At 32.5% G+C, this 18918-nt stretch overlaps 1 protein-coding gene across 1 annotated transcript; it reads left to right on the forward strand.

The window, feature by feature from the left end:
* Positions 1-6360: 6360 nt before the first annotated feature.
* On the forward strand, positions 6361-16615 carry LOC143048360 (NADH dehydrogenase [ubiquinone] 1 beta subcomplex subunit 8, mitochondrial-like). Its single transcript, XM_076222012.1, has 5 exons — positions 6361-6459; positions 10959-11182; positions 13053-13129; positions 15297-15381; positions 16411-16615. Exons 1-5 carry the CDS (start codon positions 6363-6365, stop codon positions 16507-16509), a joined length of 582 nt encoding a protein of 193 aa, XP_076078127.1. The 5' UTR covers positions 6361-6362; the 3' UTR covers positions 16510-16615.
* The last annotated feature ends 2303 nt before the right edge of the window (positions 16616-18918 follow it).

Consider the following 18918-nt stretch of genomic DNA (forward strand, 5'->3'; position numbering starts at 1 on the left):
TATCAAGAAGCTATAGAAACACTACAGGAACAGAGTAACACCACTGACTCTATAACAGACATAGAAGAACAGGCATTTAACATCATCAATATTCTATCCAAAGCCAGCAATACAAATGTCAAGAAAAAAATAGTCTCTTTAAAAGGACCAAATTGGAAAGCCTCTGAGAAGGTTAAAGAGCTCATATCAAAAAGTAAGAATGCATTTTATAGCTGGAAACAAAATGGAAGACCCAAAGAGCAGGATAATATAGTATACACAGAAATGAAAAATTGCAAAAGAGAAGCAAGAAAACAAGTCCGTCAAGAAGAGCATCTGGATAGTCAAAGATTTTACAATAACATGATGAATAATCCTGACTCAAAAACTTTCCACCGATTAATTAGAAAAAACAGGGCACAATCTGATAACTCTGCAACACTAATAATAAAGGATACAAATGGAGATGATATTGTAGAACAAGAAAAGCAAACTGAAATCTTTGCTGAATTCTACGAAACATTAGCAACTCCAGCTACAGAAGAGCATTTTGACTCAGAATATATGGAAGAATGTGAATTTAGATACAATCTAATCAACTCAATTGTACATCAATCTACCATCAATAGAAATGACATCACCCAATTTACTGAAGAAGAGATAAAAAAAAGCCATCAATGAACTGAATACAGGGAAAACAGAGGATGGCTACTCCTTAACAGCAGAGCATTTTTAATATGCCGGTAATACAATATTACCAGATATTGCTAATTATCTCTTTAACAATATCATGCTGACAGGGACAATACCTGATATATTCAAAACTGGCATCCTTACTCCTGTTCATAAAAAGAAAAAAGATCCAACCTTAACAACAAATTACAGAGGAATTACAGTCACCTCTGTCTTGGGGAAAATTTTTGAATATGCATTATTAGAAAAAATGCCTGACTTGAATGCTAATCAGACGGAACTCCAATTTGGCTTTACAACGGGTCTCTCACCAATCATGGCAGCTCTTATTGTTTCTGAAGGCATACTACATGCAAAACAACAAAATAAAAATCTATTTCTAGCAACCCTTGACAGTCAAAAGGCCTTTGATGTAGTACATCATATGATCTTGCTAGAAAAATTATACTATGAAGTTCCAGCAGATGTTTGGAAAGTAATTCAAAATCTGTACTCAAATATGTCAACGGAAGTAAAATGGAATAATCACATCAGTAAAAAATTTCCAATAAAACAGGGAGTCAGACAAGGAGGTGTATTATCCACTCATTTTTACAAGTCTTATATCAATGAATTACCAATAGAACTAGAAAAAAGAGCCTTAGGACTATCAATAGGACTAGAATATTGTGGCAGCCCATTATGTGCAGATGATATTGTGCTGATGTCAAGAGATTCAAGCAATGCTTGATATAGCATATAAATATTCCTGTGAACACAGGTACAATATCCATCCTCAAAAAAGCACTCTTATAAAGACAGAAAGAACGAAGTCGAAATATCAACCAGAAATTATCAAATTAGGAAATGAAGCAATACAAACTGATAACCAAGCAACACATTTAGGAATCATACGAGCATCTAAAAACGAATCAAGAATAAATATACAAGAACATATAAGTATTGCAAGAAAGACTCTGTATTCTCTAATTCCAGTGGGACTAAATGGAAAACGAGGTCTTAACCCCAAAACAGCTTACAAGATCTATCAAGCTTACGTACTTCCAAGACTACTATACGGACTTGAAATACTGCCTCTGAATTTGACACAAATAGGAGAATTAAGGCAATTCCACATCAAAACTATCAGATGCTTTCAATCCCTTCCAATAAGAACTTCAACAGCTGCTGTATATATGCTTATTGGCGCATTACCAATTGAAGCAGAACTTCACAAGAGACAACTTAGCCTGCTATATTCTATCCTAGCAAGTGAAAACACCAAACTAAGGAATCTAATGGAAAGACAACTGATTGTCAACTCTGAAAATCCAGAAAGTTTCTTCCCAAGGGTACAAGAAATCTTACAGTACTACCGCTTAGCACCAATTCACGATCTGAAAGATAGACTTCCAACAAAATTGCAATGGAAAAAACAAATTAATATAGCCATAGCCGATAAATGGACAAGTAAGCTACAAACCGATATGAAGGAAAAATCCACCTTGAAATTCTGCAATACAACAGAACTCAAAATACACCAGACTCACCCAGTATGGAACTCTCTACCATCAGTTACATATGAGGTAAAAAAGGCACAAATCAAAGCCAGATTACTAACTGGTACATACCTTTTAGAATGTGACATCAGGGGCGTAGCTAGAAAGAAACGATGTGCAAGCAACTACCAATTTTTGGGACCCTTTTATGCAGAAAAATGTTTTTTTTTCGGTTTTCGGTCATAGGACTGTTAAAAGAGGAGCTATATGTAGATAGGCCTTTTAAAAAAATTATGAATGTAAAACTATTAATAAATCTTCTGAATAGAGTAATACATGAACAACACATATTTGTGATACAGAATTTCTCAAAATTATCCAAAATCTGCTCTTCGGGTCTAGGCAGAAACAAACTTCTGTATTACTTTAATTGTCAATATTTACACTGAAATCCCGATGAATATGCAGTAATGCTAGTAACTGTCGTTCATTGATGATCGTACATTTGTTTTCAACATACTTAGTACACTGATAGATCTCCATGGTAGCACTCGCGAGATGTTATGAACCAGCGTACGTGTTCAGAATCGAGCGACCTCCCAATTGAATTCGTCAAAATCACATGCCAGGTCAGTTTCGTATGTCTCAGATAATGTTGAGATTTTTTCGTTTGTTATATTTCCCACAACACAATGAAGCACATACAGCGCAAAAGTGCGATTTTCTGATAAAACTAGACGCGACTCCACTCTCCAGTTCCCTAGCTTATCATATCATATAGTCTATGAACGCAAAAAATAATGAGACTTTCCAATACTGTTTTGGCGTGTTTGCAGGGTGATTGGCTCTGGTAGTCTGTCGACCACATCGCCTCGGCATATTTTCAACGATATCGAGGGGTTCTGATAATTCTAATGCCGATTGGTACATCTCATTCCAAACTGATGAACCGTGCACTGTAATATGTGCTTCAAAACTACATGTCTTAGACTGAGTATTACAAATTCAAATCTAGTAGATTAAAAGATACAAGTTACTGTCCGATTTTGTCATAATCTCCAATGAAACTTTTATTTGATACCAAATGCCGTTATTTAATGATATTTCATCAATTAAAAAAGTGACAACATAGGTGTTTCCTTTAACATTCAATCTATAAATTTTTATTTTGCCTTTTTTTTTGCATACCGAATCGATGTGCACGCAACTGCGTGTTAGCGTATAGGCAGCTACGCGCCTGTGACATGCAAAAATTCAAAAGGGAACAAGAAATAGTACATTGTACTCTGTGTCAGCTGGAAATAGAAACATTAGAACACTTCCTACTCAAGTGCCCAGCTCTGCACGATAAACGGAAAAACATTTTCCCGGATTTAAAAGAAATCATCATACAGTCTGCTGGTGATAACAAATGGAATGATACTTTCAAAGGGAACCAGTCCTTAATAATTCAAATAATTATAGACTGCACAACAGTAGCCAAAGAAATGAACTTTAGTCCAGAGACAACTGTGCAAATTGAAAATATTAGTAGAGAGCTATGCTATGGACTACATACAAACAGAATACTGTTACAAAAGAAGATTAAGACTGTATAAAGTGATAATCACCCAATGGACACAAACTCTAAAAACTCTAATGGTTGTAAATTTTTTATTTAAAATTTTATATTTTAAATTTTATTGAATTTATTTATTAAAATTTTAAATCAGATAATATAAAGCCTGATAAGGACCACAGATTAAGGACACTGTTACATATATTAAGAACAAACCTGTGGAAGCTTTTATTTTTCTTTTTTTTTCTTTTACAACCATTCGTAACAATTTTTAAGGATTTAGCCAGAGACATATAATATGTATTATATGTCTCTGATTTAGCCAATTAAAATAAATCACTTTTAAATTTTATGAGTTACCATATACATGTAATTAATGCAATTATTTAAACTGATATAAACATAATCACTGTAAATTCTTGAGCACCAATCGTATTTATTTTTATCAACATCCTTTTTAAAAACTTTCTTAACATAGCAAATGCTTTGTTTTTTAGTGTTTTAAAGTTTACTAATAAAGATAAATAATGGCCTGTAAATATATCCCTTCACCTCCTCCTCTTTTAATATAAGAACTATATTTACTACCGTGTGACACGGGTGCTCCGTTGCGGAGGAATTTACGAAGAAAAGAAAAGAAGAAGAAGTTAGTGTAATCAGATGATTTTCTATAAATCTATTGTTTTAATAGTAAATAAACAGACTTGTCTATTTTTTTTCTGGTCGCTGCTATTTTTTTCCCTATCGCTTCTTGTCGCTAAAATTCTTCTTGTCCCTAATTAGTGAGACAAAATGAAGTTGCTTCCCTTTGATCCACTCTTCAGTAAACATTAATAGGAAGTACACCACTAATTCATGGTCCCATTGCTTTCTATGTTAAATTCCTCCGTTTCAAGCAGGCACACCTCTTTTATTTTAAGTTCAAATAAAGTGGCAATCATTGCATTTCAAAGCAACACTTTATGGTGTCTTGTACTGAAAAAATCAACATACCTTACATTGCATATAAGAAAGAACTGGTTCCCGGAACTTCAGATGTACCAAAACAGGTACTTCAGATCTGACAAACAGACAAAATGTACCCTCTTTTTAAAATTTGGTGCAGTTTTTTTACTATTCAAAATTAAAAGTCCAAAAGTGTTCTACAATGATCACCAGTCCTTCAGCTTTCATTTGATACCAAAAATACCTAAATATTCTACATATTTTGAAAGTTACACTCATGCGTAGGAACTATTTTGTGTTAAATATGTACTACTTTCTGGTATGTGCTTTCTGGCCGGGCCTGAATTAGTGGTGTTACACCTATAACAGAACCAAACTTGCTATATTGACTTGAGCATTACTTCTATTTCATTCTATGATCTATTTCAAGCAATAAAAAACATATAAAGCCTTAGTCCAAATACTATTTTATTAATTTAAAGCTCAAATTGGACTGGTAGTAACATATGGGTTATTCAAAGAAAACTGCATATGTATATTACCATTGGCCAATATATTTTTTTTATTCTCAATATCATTGTTTTATTTATTAATTTCTATTAGGAAAGCTATGTGCTTACTAATAGTCATATTTTTATCAGAGGTTCTTCATTAAATAACAATACATTAGTCCAAACTTAAGACATAAATGAGAAATTATCCCCCCTTTTTTCTTGAAATTGAAAAAAGGCTTTTTTTTTGCATGAAATATAATTCTGTGGTAAAACATAGATTAATAAGAGCAATTTATATATCCCTCAGCTAGATAACTTGCTAAACTGGTCCAAAATTACATGTACAGTGAGATTTAAGAATTCTTATATGAGTATATACCATTTGCCTAGATTGTAAAAGGCTACCATAAGAAAAACAAAAAAACTTGAAAAATCATGAGATTATTTTGACCAAGAGCTATTTTGTTCCATAAACAAGTCATAAAATACATGTTTTATTGATTTGAATCAGAAAAAATGCAAAAATGAGAACTTGGAGTCAAGTCTTAACTGCATGCATGTTGTATGACCATAAAAGGCTAACATATTTGAGTATGCCAATTTAAGAGCTTAAATTTCCCATAAGCAGGACGGTTGACCCAAAAAAGATGATTAGACATGATTACTAACATCCTATTTGACTTATTTTCATTGGAATAGGTACAACTTCTAAAAATTGGATTTCTGGTGATTCTCTGTAATAGGAAGTACACCACTAATTCATGGTCCCATTGCTTTCTATGTTAAATTCCTCCGTTTCAAGCAGGCACACCTCTTTTATTTTAAGTTCAAATAAAGTGGCAATCATTGCATTTCAAAGCAACACTTTATGGTGTCTTGTACTGAAAAAATCAACATACCTTACATTGCATATAAGAAAGAACTGGTTCCCGGAACTTCAGATGTACCAAAACAGGTACTTCAGATCTGACAAACAGACAAAATGTACCCTCTTTTTAAAATTTGGTGCAGTTTTTTTACTATTCAAAATTAAAAGTCCAAAAGTGTTCTACAATGATCACCAGTCCTTCAGCTTTCATTTGATACCAAAAATACCTAAATATTCTACATATTTTGAAAGTTACACTCATGCGTAGGAACTATTTTGTGTTAAATATGTACTACTTTCTGGTATGTGCTTTCTGGCCGGGCCTGAATTAGTGGTGTTACACCAAAATGGCTTCCTTTCGAGGACTTCGAAGGGCAAGCAACTGTATTTTAAGCCCAGTTATTAGAAGTCGCCCGTTAACCACATCATCATGTCTAAATGGAGGTACTATCTGGCTTTTTCATACTAACACAATCATAATTTTGAATTAAAATGCACCACAAGACCTTAAAACTGATACAGAACTTTGGTGACACATTTTCTGGGAACAAATTGAAAAATACAATTTCTCATTCTTAGAGATTTTCTTTCTTCGTAGCAATAGTCAACTTACTGAACCATCTAAAAAAAAAAGAAGAAACATGTGCGTCGCCAAAACGGTTGCAAAGGGTTTATACATGCCATTATTCCGACAGCCCATTGGTCCGACAGCCCATTTAGTCCAACAGCCCATTAGTCCAACAGCCAATTGGTCTGACAACCCAATAGTCTGACAACCCATTGCTCTGACAGCCAAATACTCCGACAACCCATAAGTCCTACACTTATCAAGTCAAGTATCAGGGTATCAGGGTAAAAAAAAACTTGTCTGTCTGCATTATTACGTTTAGACAGTTAGATATGTAATAACGGTATCGGGATCGTTCGCCCTGATTACATGTTCGCCCTAGGTTCGTTCGCACTGAGTTTGTTCGCCCTGAAAATCCGTTCGCCCTGGGTTCGTTCGCCCTATTTTCATTTATGATCATATATGTTACATTAATGAAAGAAATATATATTTATATACAGTGTATATTAAAATTTATGTATATCTATTAACAGTTAAATACAGAATATTAATTAAATAAAATTCTTGGCTGCATTGTTACACTTTATTTTATAATTACTTTTAATTACTGTTGATTGAATTTTTATTGCTGATTAGGTATGATTTGAAATCTTTGATATCACTGATTGGTATATGAATTGCCTTTGATGGATTAATAATGAAAATAACATTTTTCTCAAATAAAATAGTCAGCTTGGATGGGTAAAAACACTGATGTACAAATTGTTAGGCATGAACTTATAACCTAGTAGCAGCTAGCTGTAGACAACATAATGCATCGTAAATATTCGGCGAAATTGTAGACCGACTTCAACATATTTAATTAAATACACACAACACAACACTATACTAAAAAATAAAAATCATAAATATTCAGCGAAATTGTAGACTGACTTCAACATATTCAATTAAATGCACACAACACAACACAAATCAGTGCGAACATACCCAGGGCGAACAGGTATAAGGGCGAACGGTCTCAGGGCGAAACGGAACTAGGGCGAACAGTAACTAGGGCGAACAGTAACTAGGGCAAACCGAAATCGGGGCGGACGGACCCGGATTCTGTAATAACATATTTTAAGAAATAACTCTGTATATATAACATAAGGCTATGGCAGTTCGAATACTTTCTGTTTACCCAATTCAAAATCTGTATATATAATAGAACAGAAAAGAATAGTTCATTCTCCAAATTAAAGGATCTATAAAGAGTATATAAATCAAGAACAACCAGTGATGGTGCGAGCTACTGATGATACCCCCGCCCAAATATTTCTTTGTTGAGTTGTGAATCTGAAAAAACATCACACAGTATAGCTGACTTATATAAACCTTGAAACCAAATTTCAGAAATCATTGTATTGTAGTTCCTGAGAAAAATTTGACGAAAATTTTCAACTTGGTTGTCATGTGAAAAGTGTTCGGTAAACAGAAAGCTGTTGAGTAATGAATCTGAAAACGCATCACACGATATAGCCAACTTCAATAAACCTTCCAGAAATCCTTGTAATGTAGTTCATGAAATAGGTTCAACAAAAATATTCTTGGGATGGACAGACGAACTGACAGACAGATTGACGGTTTTACGGATGATCAGAGGTAAAACAGTATACCCCCACTTTTTCGAAGCGGCGGTATAATGATTTGGTCAACATTGAGACTTTACAATACTAATATGTAGACAATAATAATGCATTGACTTGACATATCAACGATATAAGGATGAAGCTTAGAAACGGCGAAATGCTAGGCTGTGTCGAGCTACATTATTTCCCCGTTTAGGGCTGAATCCTTACATCGTTGATATGTCAAGTCAATGCACTATTATTGTCTTTATACTGCAGTCTAATAAAAGCATTTTCAATTGTAGTTTAATGTGTTAAGGTTATTTATTTGATTTAAATATTGGGGGAATTCTCCTTTAGAAGGCCTCATATCATGCTCGCGGAGAAATATACATGATATACAAAACAATGAAATGTACATTTACCTGTTGAAACCCACACTCGATGGTGAACGAAATTGTTCGACTATGAACTAAAATATCAACCATAAGCATAAAACATAATGATTTATAGGTTGCAAACAAAAATATTAACAAACGAAATATGTTTTTCCAATAATTGCAAAAGAAACAAGGTTGAATCGTTCCGCATCATTGTATGCATTACAAACAAGAACAGGTTGAAGAGGTCATATGAATAATTATTTCGTAAACTTCTATTTAAATATTCATGAGGAAAAGTGATATCAGGTCAGTGACTGTATATGACATAGAAATATACAGTCAACGCATTTTGACTGCTCAAATAGAACGAGTGCAGTATAAGATATGAAAAGACAATAATAGTGCATTGACTTGACATATCAACGATATAAGGATGAGGATTAAAAAGCCTTACAGCTCATCAGTATAAATAAGCGCATGTACAGAGTATACATGGTATACATATAGCATAAGATTACAAACAATATGCATAGTAAACAATAGGTGACATCAGAAGTTTCATCAATACAAGATATCTTTTATTACAATAAACTGTTTTTAAAGAGAAATGTATATACTTTCTTAGTAATACAAAACTGCTTTGTGTTTTCACCTGACAATAATTCTATTAAAATTATTAATTAGATCAAGTATTAAAAATTTTCTAACAATTCAATTCAATTCTTTATTACTTTAAGCACATCATGCTTATCAGTTCAATAAATAAATATGAATTGATGTTGCAAACTGCATTGAAGATTTATGAGAGAATGAAATACAATAGGAAAAATCTGAGACACAGTTTTGGAGGTCAAACTGTGTTGTACAAGAATCTATAAAATATTTTGGGATGCTATGAATAACAAAGAAGCTAAATTCATTCAAGTATGGACATCACAATATAGCAACTTATTACATAACAATTAATTATGTAATAATTATGTCATAATGAAATTAACACAATTTGAAAGATTAATCATTCTTCTTTCTTTTGGTACCTCATTTATAAAATTTAAAGAAGGATGAGCCGAATTACATCAGTTTAAAGATGTCTGATTGGGGATGAAAAATCTTTGTATTGTGCTACCTTAAATTAAGGCTTTTAAAAAAATCAGCTTTTATGTGAGGATAAAAAGTTATAAAAAAACTTTGATATTGCAACATATAACATAATCATAAGTAATCTAAAGTAATCATGATTACTTTCAAGAAAAGTAATCTAATGTAATCGATTACATATAAAATAGGGTGTAATTGTAATGTAATCAATTACATTTTATTAGCAAAGAAATTGTAATTTAATCAATTACATTTTAAAGTAATCAACCCCATCCCTGTTCATGAGCTTAAATTCACTTGCTTGACAAACCTAAAAACTTTAAAATTGGTGCAACAAATTTCAATTTTCCCAAGTGCTGATATTCACACCAACATTTGATTGTAATCCTGCTGTTTGAAAAGTGTTTTTAGTTCTCTTGAGTAATAAGTCAAATGACTTTCACAGAAATTTCCACAACTGGCATTTGTAAAATTTAAACACATCTAGTTGATAGCTATTTAGAAAAATTAACATGAGTAAGAGCCACATTGAGAATGGATAAAAATGCATGATTAATTAATGAGATTTCAGATAAATATGCCTACAAATATTAGTATCAGATATCAGTATATAAGTTCTAATTACCAGGCTTCTCACAAAAGAAAGCAAAGTTACTCAATTCACAGCACAGGATAAACACTTGACTATACCACTGGCAGTCACATATAACATGTATGGTTTATGTTAATAGGCAAATATAGCGCCAAGCCATTAGAAATAATAAATATGATAATCCAAACAGATCAAATAAAGGGGGGAGGGTAAATATTTTCAACGATTATTTTAAATGTACCGCAACTCCCGAAACAAAGAAATATATAAGAGCCTCCTGTATCCAGGTAGCAAATTAGCCAATCAAAATAAGGAATACTCGGAACAATTTTTTCTGAGTAAATGTAAACAGTGATTCACGTGGTAATTATCCATTTTTATAAAACTAAAAAAATACACTATTATTGTGATCATGGTGATACTCAACCAATCATATATTTGCATTAATAAAAACATTGCAATAATTTCTGAACAAACAAAACACAAATAGAGGTCAACCTACATAAACAGTCTTCAACAATGAACTGCATATTGTATACAACATACATTAAATATCAAGCTCCTAATTTCCAAGAGTTCAACAAATTGGGAATAAATTTAACAGAAACTATGTTTTCAAGCCCAGTTTTAAGCAGTTCATTATTCATGTTATTAGAAATCAAAGTACATAACATGATGATTTCTTGTTATTGAAGGTAATTGGAATAAAGACTGGGCTCCTGCAGCACTGCCTAAGAATGAAGAAGAAAGGGCTGCAAAAGCTAAAAATTATGGGATGATCCCCGAGGACTACAAACCAATGGCCAATGATGGGACAGGATTTGGAGACTATCCTGATTTACCAGCTATTGGTGCACACTCTAGGAATCCATGGGAACATTATGATATGCCACATTTAAAGAGAAATTATGGAGAGCCTGTAAGTACACTCTGACTTCTGTGGATTGCTTCAATATAGACATAGGCAAATCACTAAAAAATACAAATTTCCTCGATCCAGTCTGATTGATTATTACCACGTATGACCTCTTTTGTTCATACCATTGGTAAACGTAATCTGAGAAAAACATATATAAAACAAAAGAATTTAAATAAGTGACAGAATTTACAAGACAGCCAAAGAGAAAACTTTTAGATTAGTTAATACTGTATGCATTAAATTGGTAAATATTTTACCGTGATTTGTCAGAGGTCTCAAATAATTATCATTGCAGTTATTTTTGAAAAAATGAGACAAGGTTTTTGTCGAGTGTGCAACTTTTGTTGCAGAAAGCTCGACATAGGGATAGTGATCGGGCGGTGGCGGCGTTAGCTAACTTCTTAAAAGCTTTATATTTTAGAAGGTGGAAGACCTTGATGCTTCATACTTTGTATATAGATGCCTCATGTTACGAAGTTTCCGTCAGTCACATGTCCAAAAAAAAGTTCAGATTTTTTGTAATGTTGAATTCTCTCTTATTATAAGTCATAGGATAACTATATTTGTTATGTGCGTACCTTGCAAGGTCCTCATGTCTGTCACACAGTTTTCACTTGACCTCAACCTCATTTCATGGATCAGTGAACAAGGTTAAGTTTTGGTGGTCAAGTCCATATCTCAGATTCTATAAGCAATAGGACTAGTATATTCCGTGTATTCCGTGTATGGAAGGACTGTAAGGTGTACATGTCCAACTGGCAGGTGTCATCTGACCTTGACCTCATTTTCATGGTTCAGTGGTTATAGTTAAATTTTTGTGTTTTGGTCTGTTTTTCCTCATATACTATATGCAACAGGTCTACTATATTTGTTGTATGGAATGATTGTAAGGTGTACATGTCTAGCGGGCAGATGTCATGTGACCTTGACCTCATTTTCATGGTTCAGTGGTTAAAGTTCAGTTTTTAAGTTTTGGTCTTTTTATCTAATACTATATGCCATAGGTCAACTATATTTGGTATATGGAAATATTTTATGATCTTTATGTCAGTCGCGCAGGTTTTATTTGACCATGACCTCATTTTCACGGTTCATTGCACAGTGTTAAGTTTTTGTGTTTTGGTCTATTTTTCTTAAACTATAAGTATATAATGGGTCAACTATATATGTTGTATAGAAGCATTGTTAGCTGTATATGTCTGTCTGGCATGGTTCATCTGACCTTGACCTCATTTTCAAGGTTCATTGGTCTTTGTTTAGTTATCTTGGTTAATGTTAAGTTTATGTGACAGTTGTAATAAAGCTTAGCTTTATACTTAGGACTATCAACATATTATCAATGATTAGTATAGAAGGCGAGACATTTCAGAGTGTGCACTCTTGTTTCATCTTCTTTATGTCATATGAATGAACATAAGTAATAAAATATTTGTATACACAACATACAGTATTCACAAAAATATGTATGATTATTCCATATTGGTATTATTTTAGTAGGTTTCTCTATATGCATTGGATTTTGAATAAAGAAGCATATTCACCTGAGAAAGTGTTATTCACCGCGCTAAACGTCACACGCTTTTACATGCAACGTTGTGGTAAAATGTTTCATGTAAAAAAAAATTGGTATATGTTTGTAATTAAATACATTTTCTTCTCTCGGAATATGGAATAAAACAATTACTGTCTTTTGTTTCGGTAAATATGGGGTTTTATTGACTTTTGAAAAACTGATATTCACTTCGGCCGTCGGCCTCAGCGAATATCATTTTTTCAAAAGTCAATAAAACCGCATATTTACCTCATCAAAAGACAGTAATTGTATAATATTACAACTTTATTTGTTTGTTAATCCTGTTATTATTTATAGATGCATCCTGAATTTGATGCCCTGACAGAAGATAGATTAGATCCTGCATTTGCTAAACAACCTGGATATCCACCTATGTAAGAAAATAAAGGCCTCTCAAGAATGAATTAAATTGATTATATTTTAAAGGGGTGGAGGGAGACTGAGACAGAAACCACTCAGTTTAAAATTTACCTGTAATTTATTTGACCACCTGACCAAATTTGGTTTCAGTACCTGCTATATATAAGCACACTGAATAAACATGAAACAATAATAATGACCAATTGCTAAAAAGTTTTTCCATTCATTTATAATTTATGATTTGAAAATTTTGTAGAAAATATGTGTGGTAAAAATACCTTGTATAAGTAATTCCTCTGATGGTTTTGATATGTTTATAATTGTAAATTTGATCAATTAATGAAAGGTGGGGAAAAAATCTGCCTTATTATACCTTATTTTGTGGTAATTACCAAGCACTGAAACCTTGAAATATATCTTTACAGTATATAAATCTATCAAAAGGCATGAAAGTAGGACTAATGTAAGACATTTGATATAATTTTCATTGCAAGTCATGATAGTAGGTCAGGGGTGGATCCAGGAATTTGAAAAGGGGAGATGAAGTATAAATTTGCCGAGTGGAGCAGGGCGAAAATATTTTGGGTAAAAAAACATAGAATAAGTGTAAAATGCACTTTTTTAACGGTTCCAGACGTGGGGCATGTATATTTTATAGTTGGTGTAAGAGTTGGGTATTTTTGATGCTGTATTCTCCCCATTACTTGTCTTTTATAAAATGATTGGATGGAATCAAAGCTATGTATGTGGGACTTGTCAGTACAAATGGACATGGAAAAATCTTGTTTGTTGTAAACTTGTATGTTTAGTAAGCAAAACCTCAAAGATTTCTTGTTGTAAGCAAGATATACACTGGGCTATTCAATTTACAATATGACTGACACGATTTAAGAAAGAAACAAGCAATTTTTATCCAAATGTATGGTTGAAATGTTTCACCCAACTAGGGAAGTAAAGGGTTCCAAACCAACCAAAGGCTACAAATGAGTCTGAAATGACAACAAATTTATGAATGACGGTCAACAAATGGAGACTTAAAAGCCACACCTAGCAGGCAAGCTGCAGTCGGAGTTTAAAAAAGAACTCAATATATCAGTTCTGCGAAACAGACATTCAGATATGGGATTTACATGCAAACCCCTGCCTCGAAAAATATTACGCCCAATTTTTATTCATCATGTTCTTTTAATGCTAAATAATTCTGTAGGATATTTTTGTTTCTAGTAGCAAAAAAGAGGACAGTTATTGTTTTCAATCAAGATATGTCCAGAATTTTTGTGTAAGGCAAAAATCAGGATCAGAATTTTTCTCTCAATATCTCTGACTGCCGCCTCAAATCAAATAGTCTGTACCTTAGACCTTGAATCTATCTAGAGCTTACTGACTTGGGGTCATTATTCAGCTATGTTATTAATAGGCTAGGGCTTATGGGGTTAAACATGCTTTTGTAGGTAAATAATATTGCTGTGGAACTTATTTTTTTTCTGAGAGTGTATTAGAGTATAACTTTCTATTTGATGAAATACAAGTCATTACATTCTTGCTCAATTCTTTGTCGCTTTGAAGGTGTCATGCCTGTCATCCTCAGGCTAAGCAATGCATTATTGTAAAATGAAATGACTGAGTGACATTTTTTCGACGCACTGGTCATCTCCACCGTAGTGAATCAGATGACTTTGACATAATCAATTATATTATTACAGTAAATACGAGCGAAAAATATCTTTGTAAGTAAAGTATTGCCCCATAAAAATTAAATACATTGGAAATGGCAAAGTTTACGAAGTCTAGTATGGTTAATCATTTTACAAAAAAAAAATGCAGGCAAAGGGGGAAAGCGGTGGGGGGTGTATTTCCTCTACACCCCTCTTGATCCACCACTGTAGGCTGTTTAATAACACAAAAATGTACTTGATAAAATAATTAATTTTCTAGAAATCATGGTAGTATCCTTTAAAATTTCCATTGCAAGTCTAAGATTGTTGGCTATTTTATCATGTTTATGTTACACTGTACACACAATGCAACAATGCACTTGATGAAATAATTCATCAATTTTCTAGAAATCATGGTAGTATCCTTTTAAATTTTGAGGAAAATTTTTGTACTAATCTACATGACCGTAAATGTATGATTGTATTTTTACATGTGCTTGTCAGTATTGTTTTATTTATTTTACAGATGGAAGCAGTTCCTTATTCTTGCTACTGTTTTAGGTGTTTTTACATTTATTTGTACATTTCCAATTTATCGCTTCAAACCTTTGGTAAGTATATAATTTTGTAGATAAACTAATGATTTTAATAGAAGATAATTACCATGGCATAACTGTACCATGTGTAGACACAATATTATTCATAAAAACTTTATGTACTAGTACTTTTTGTATTACTAACGAAACTTTATGTACTAGTACTTTTTGTATTACTAACGAAATTTTAACATACAGTTTATTTGAACTAAACATAGGCTGATATTGATTTTAAGGATTGTTAACCCACCTTTCATTGAAAATCTTACCCATATGTACAGTGCTCTAAAACATGTGAAATCTTGGTCTGTTCTTCATGCTTGTATTTCAAAGGTGTTCATTACAGCTGTTTGTCATAATTGTTTAAGAATAAATCAGACTAGATTTTTGCATTTGAATTGTTAAACTTTTCTTTGGTACTACTGAACAGAATGATTTCATATTTAATCAGTAGCTTGAAAGTGGTGATTTGTATTGTGTGAGAACTGTACTGATCTGTCTGAAGCCTTGGTCCTGCTTCCTAAAGTTTTGAATTATGAGTTGGGGCTTTCTTAGCACATCAACTCGTGCAATCTTGTTATGTTCAAAGTGGAATATTAATTATATTCGAATATTATAAAACAAGGCTCAATATTTATATTTGTTAACAAGTCACATATTATGTTATTATGGTGATGCTGATTCACATTTATTCTGAGATTGTTGCAACCATGTCTTGCAGACTTATATACATGTATGTTGTATTTCTATATTAAATATGTCATCAAAGTACATTTTCTGGCAATGTGAAATTCAGTTGTACAAAGCTAAGAGACGGGTAGAAATATGAGGCTCAAAACATTTCTGTTATTTTGAGTTCAGGTGGAATTATATCTTAATTAATGAATACATATTCAATTTCTGCTGTAAAACGTAAAGCAATTTAGAAGATAATTAAGGAGAAAATTGTGATTTTTGTAAAACATAACGAAAATACATTTATAACATCCCAGTCAAGTCATTGTTCTATTTTAAAGTAAATGCATTTTGACATTTCACTTTCAGATGCCTAAACAGTATCGCCATGGTTATAACACAGATGCTAATGTACAGATGGTACATTACACCTTTGAACCTGCCAATTCTACAGAATCTTCAGAATAGAACTTTGTAAAATGACATTAATTTAAAATTTATTATTTGTTAGAATTCTGAATATTTCTTCAGAAGTGATTAGAAATCTGACTTATGTATTAAAATATGAAACCTATCTGTCGGTTTTTCTTGCTTAGCTTACTATGGGTTTGCAAACAGTATAATCAGATAGAAAAGCAATCACAGTACAAAACCACCCAGTGTAAACAAACTGTATATGGCATAAGGACTGATTGGTTTTTGTCAGAATGGCAATCATACAGTACTGCATCTTGTTTATTTTTGGGTAAAGATTGCATGAAATGCAATACTAACCCTATGGTACTTACTTGATATCTAAATCTTCCAAAGATTTTCAATACCTTTGAGATACACATAATATAGTGCATTGATCATAACATTCTATACATACTATCCAGAAAATCAATGAAAGATATACTGAGATATTCAAGTCACAAAATGATGTTATATTTGTCAGGAAAATTACATAACTTTTGCTAGTATCTGTTCTGAAAATATCAATGATGTCATTGTTAAAGTCATCTTAAAAATGGAGTTATCTTCCTTTGTCCAGAATTGTAGTTAAATCAACTACAACGAATTCTTTACATCAATGCAATACTTAATTTTACTTCAAACTGAAAAAGAAAGAAATCTGTACCTTTCAGTGCTTACAAGCACTTTGATTATTTAGAATATTGGAGAATTTGTCAAATAATCTTATTTTGGTACTAGCTATATATAGTAATCTAATGTTGGAATGATAACTTTTGTCTTACTAACAATCTGATATCTTTTGCTCAACCAGATCTATCTGTGGTTTAAACATGCAGTATCTTGAACTGAATTTTAATGTGCGTATTGTTATGCGTTTACTTTTCTACATTGGCTAGAGGTATAGGGGGAGGGTTGAGATCTCACAAACATGTTTAACCCCGCCGCATTTTTGCGCCTGTCCCAAGTCAGGAGCCTCTGGCCTTTGTTAGTCTTGTATTATTTTAATTTTAGTTTCTTGTCTACAATTTGGAAATTAGTATGGCGTTCATTATCACTGAACTAGTATATATTTGTTTAGGGGCCAATTGAAGGACACCTCCGGGTGCGGGAATTTCTCGCTACATTGAAGACCTGTTGGTGACCTTCTGCTGTTGTTTTTTTCTATGGTCGGGTTGTTGTCTCTTTGGCACATTCCCCATTTCCATTCTCAATTTTATTAGTATGAACTTTATGATTCTTTATAAATATTACTCTGCTAGCATTATAACATGTTACATATTTGGAAAACATAGAATGATATGTAACGGTTATGATGATCACCTTGTGATAGTTCTCTCTAGAACTGATATTTCCCTCATTTCAGTTTTCCATAGAAAGATCAATGTTTTTTGTAATTATTTTATTTTTCAGAATGAAACATGTGAAATTACATAAAACAGTATTAGACACAAAGTATAAAAAGTTTATTAACACTTGTAAAATCGATTAAATCATAATGGTATAATAAGATATAAAGATCAATGTTATCTACTGAAAGTGCCCTTCTGATACATTTCATTTTGTATCAACAAAACATGAACAATTGTGGTGTTTAAAAGCAGTAACAGCAATTAAAGTGTATTTTCCATAATTATCCCCAAAAGATCAAATGATAAGATTGTGAGCACCTATAGGTTTCCACAGTCCTCAGCAGCTAGCTACACCCATATATCAAACAATTGAAAAAACATGGCCTGTTTTATGATGTTAACAAATTAAGAGAAAAAATGAATTACAGACTAGAACTGGAACAGTAGTGTAATAGTGCAGTATAGTAACAAACTATAAAAATCAGATAGAAAGGGCTTGTCTCATCAAAAAGCACAAAAGTCAATAACAGTAAAAAGAAAATCACCTTGAGTCTAGGAGTTTTCAGAATTTATCATAACACTTTCAACAAATTAATATAAATATGTCATAAGTAGTGTGAGAAAAGCATGACCTTGTGTAAATTGACAATGTCAATAGAAAGATACCACCAAAAGTGTTAACAGCTCTAGGAATACCCTTTTAATTTAAGTAAGTAAATAAACCTTCATAATAACCAGTGTATTCATTGCCTGTATATTAAAGTATTTTTTTAATGCAAAATTATAGTGAATAACTATTTCATTGAGAAATTAACAGCTCCAGAGGACATAAGCTATTAACTATTTAATCTGGCAGTTCAACTTCCAAAAATCTGAAAAACATGACGAACATCAGAGACATATAATACATTATATGTCTCTGCCAACATCAACTGAATCTCGTGAAATCACTAAAGGGTAAAATGGGTCGAAAAGTCGAAAAATACAATGCGTGTTTGATAGGATTTGGCTTTATTTCCATGTTTCGGCCTTTAAGAATGCTTACCCCATGAATTATTTGCCCTCCTGCTAA

This window comes from Mytilus galloprovincialis, chromosome 10 (assembly GCF_965363235.1).
Source record: "Mytilus galloprovincialis chromosome 10, xbMytGall1.hap1.1, whole genome shotgun sequence".
Taxonomy (NCBI): domain Eukaryota; kingdom Metazoa; phylum Mollusca; class Bivalvia; order Mytilida; family Mytilidae; genus Mytilus; species Mytilus galloprovincialis.

Coding starts and splice junctions, on each gene's coding strand:
- LOC143048360 (XM_076222012.1), top strand. CDS start 6,363: ATGGCTTCCTTTCGAGGACTTCGAAGGGCAAGCAACTGTATTTTAAGC. Junction 11,183..13,052: donor AGAGAAATTATGGAGAGCCT/GTAAGTACACTC, acceptor TATTATTTATAG/ATGCATCCTGAATTTGATGC. Junction 15,382..16,410: donor TTTATCGCTTCAAACCTTTG/GTAAGTATATAA, acceptor TTTCACTTTCAG/ATGCCTAAACAGTATCGCCA.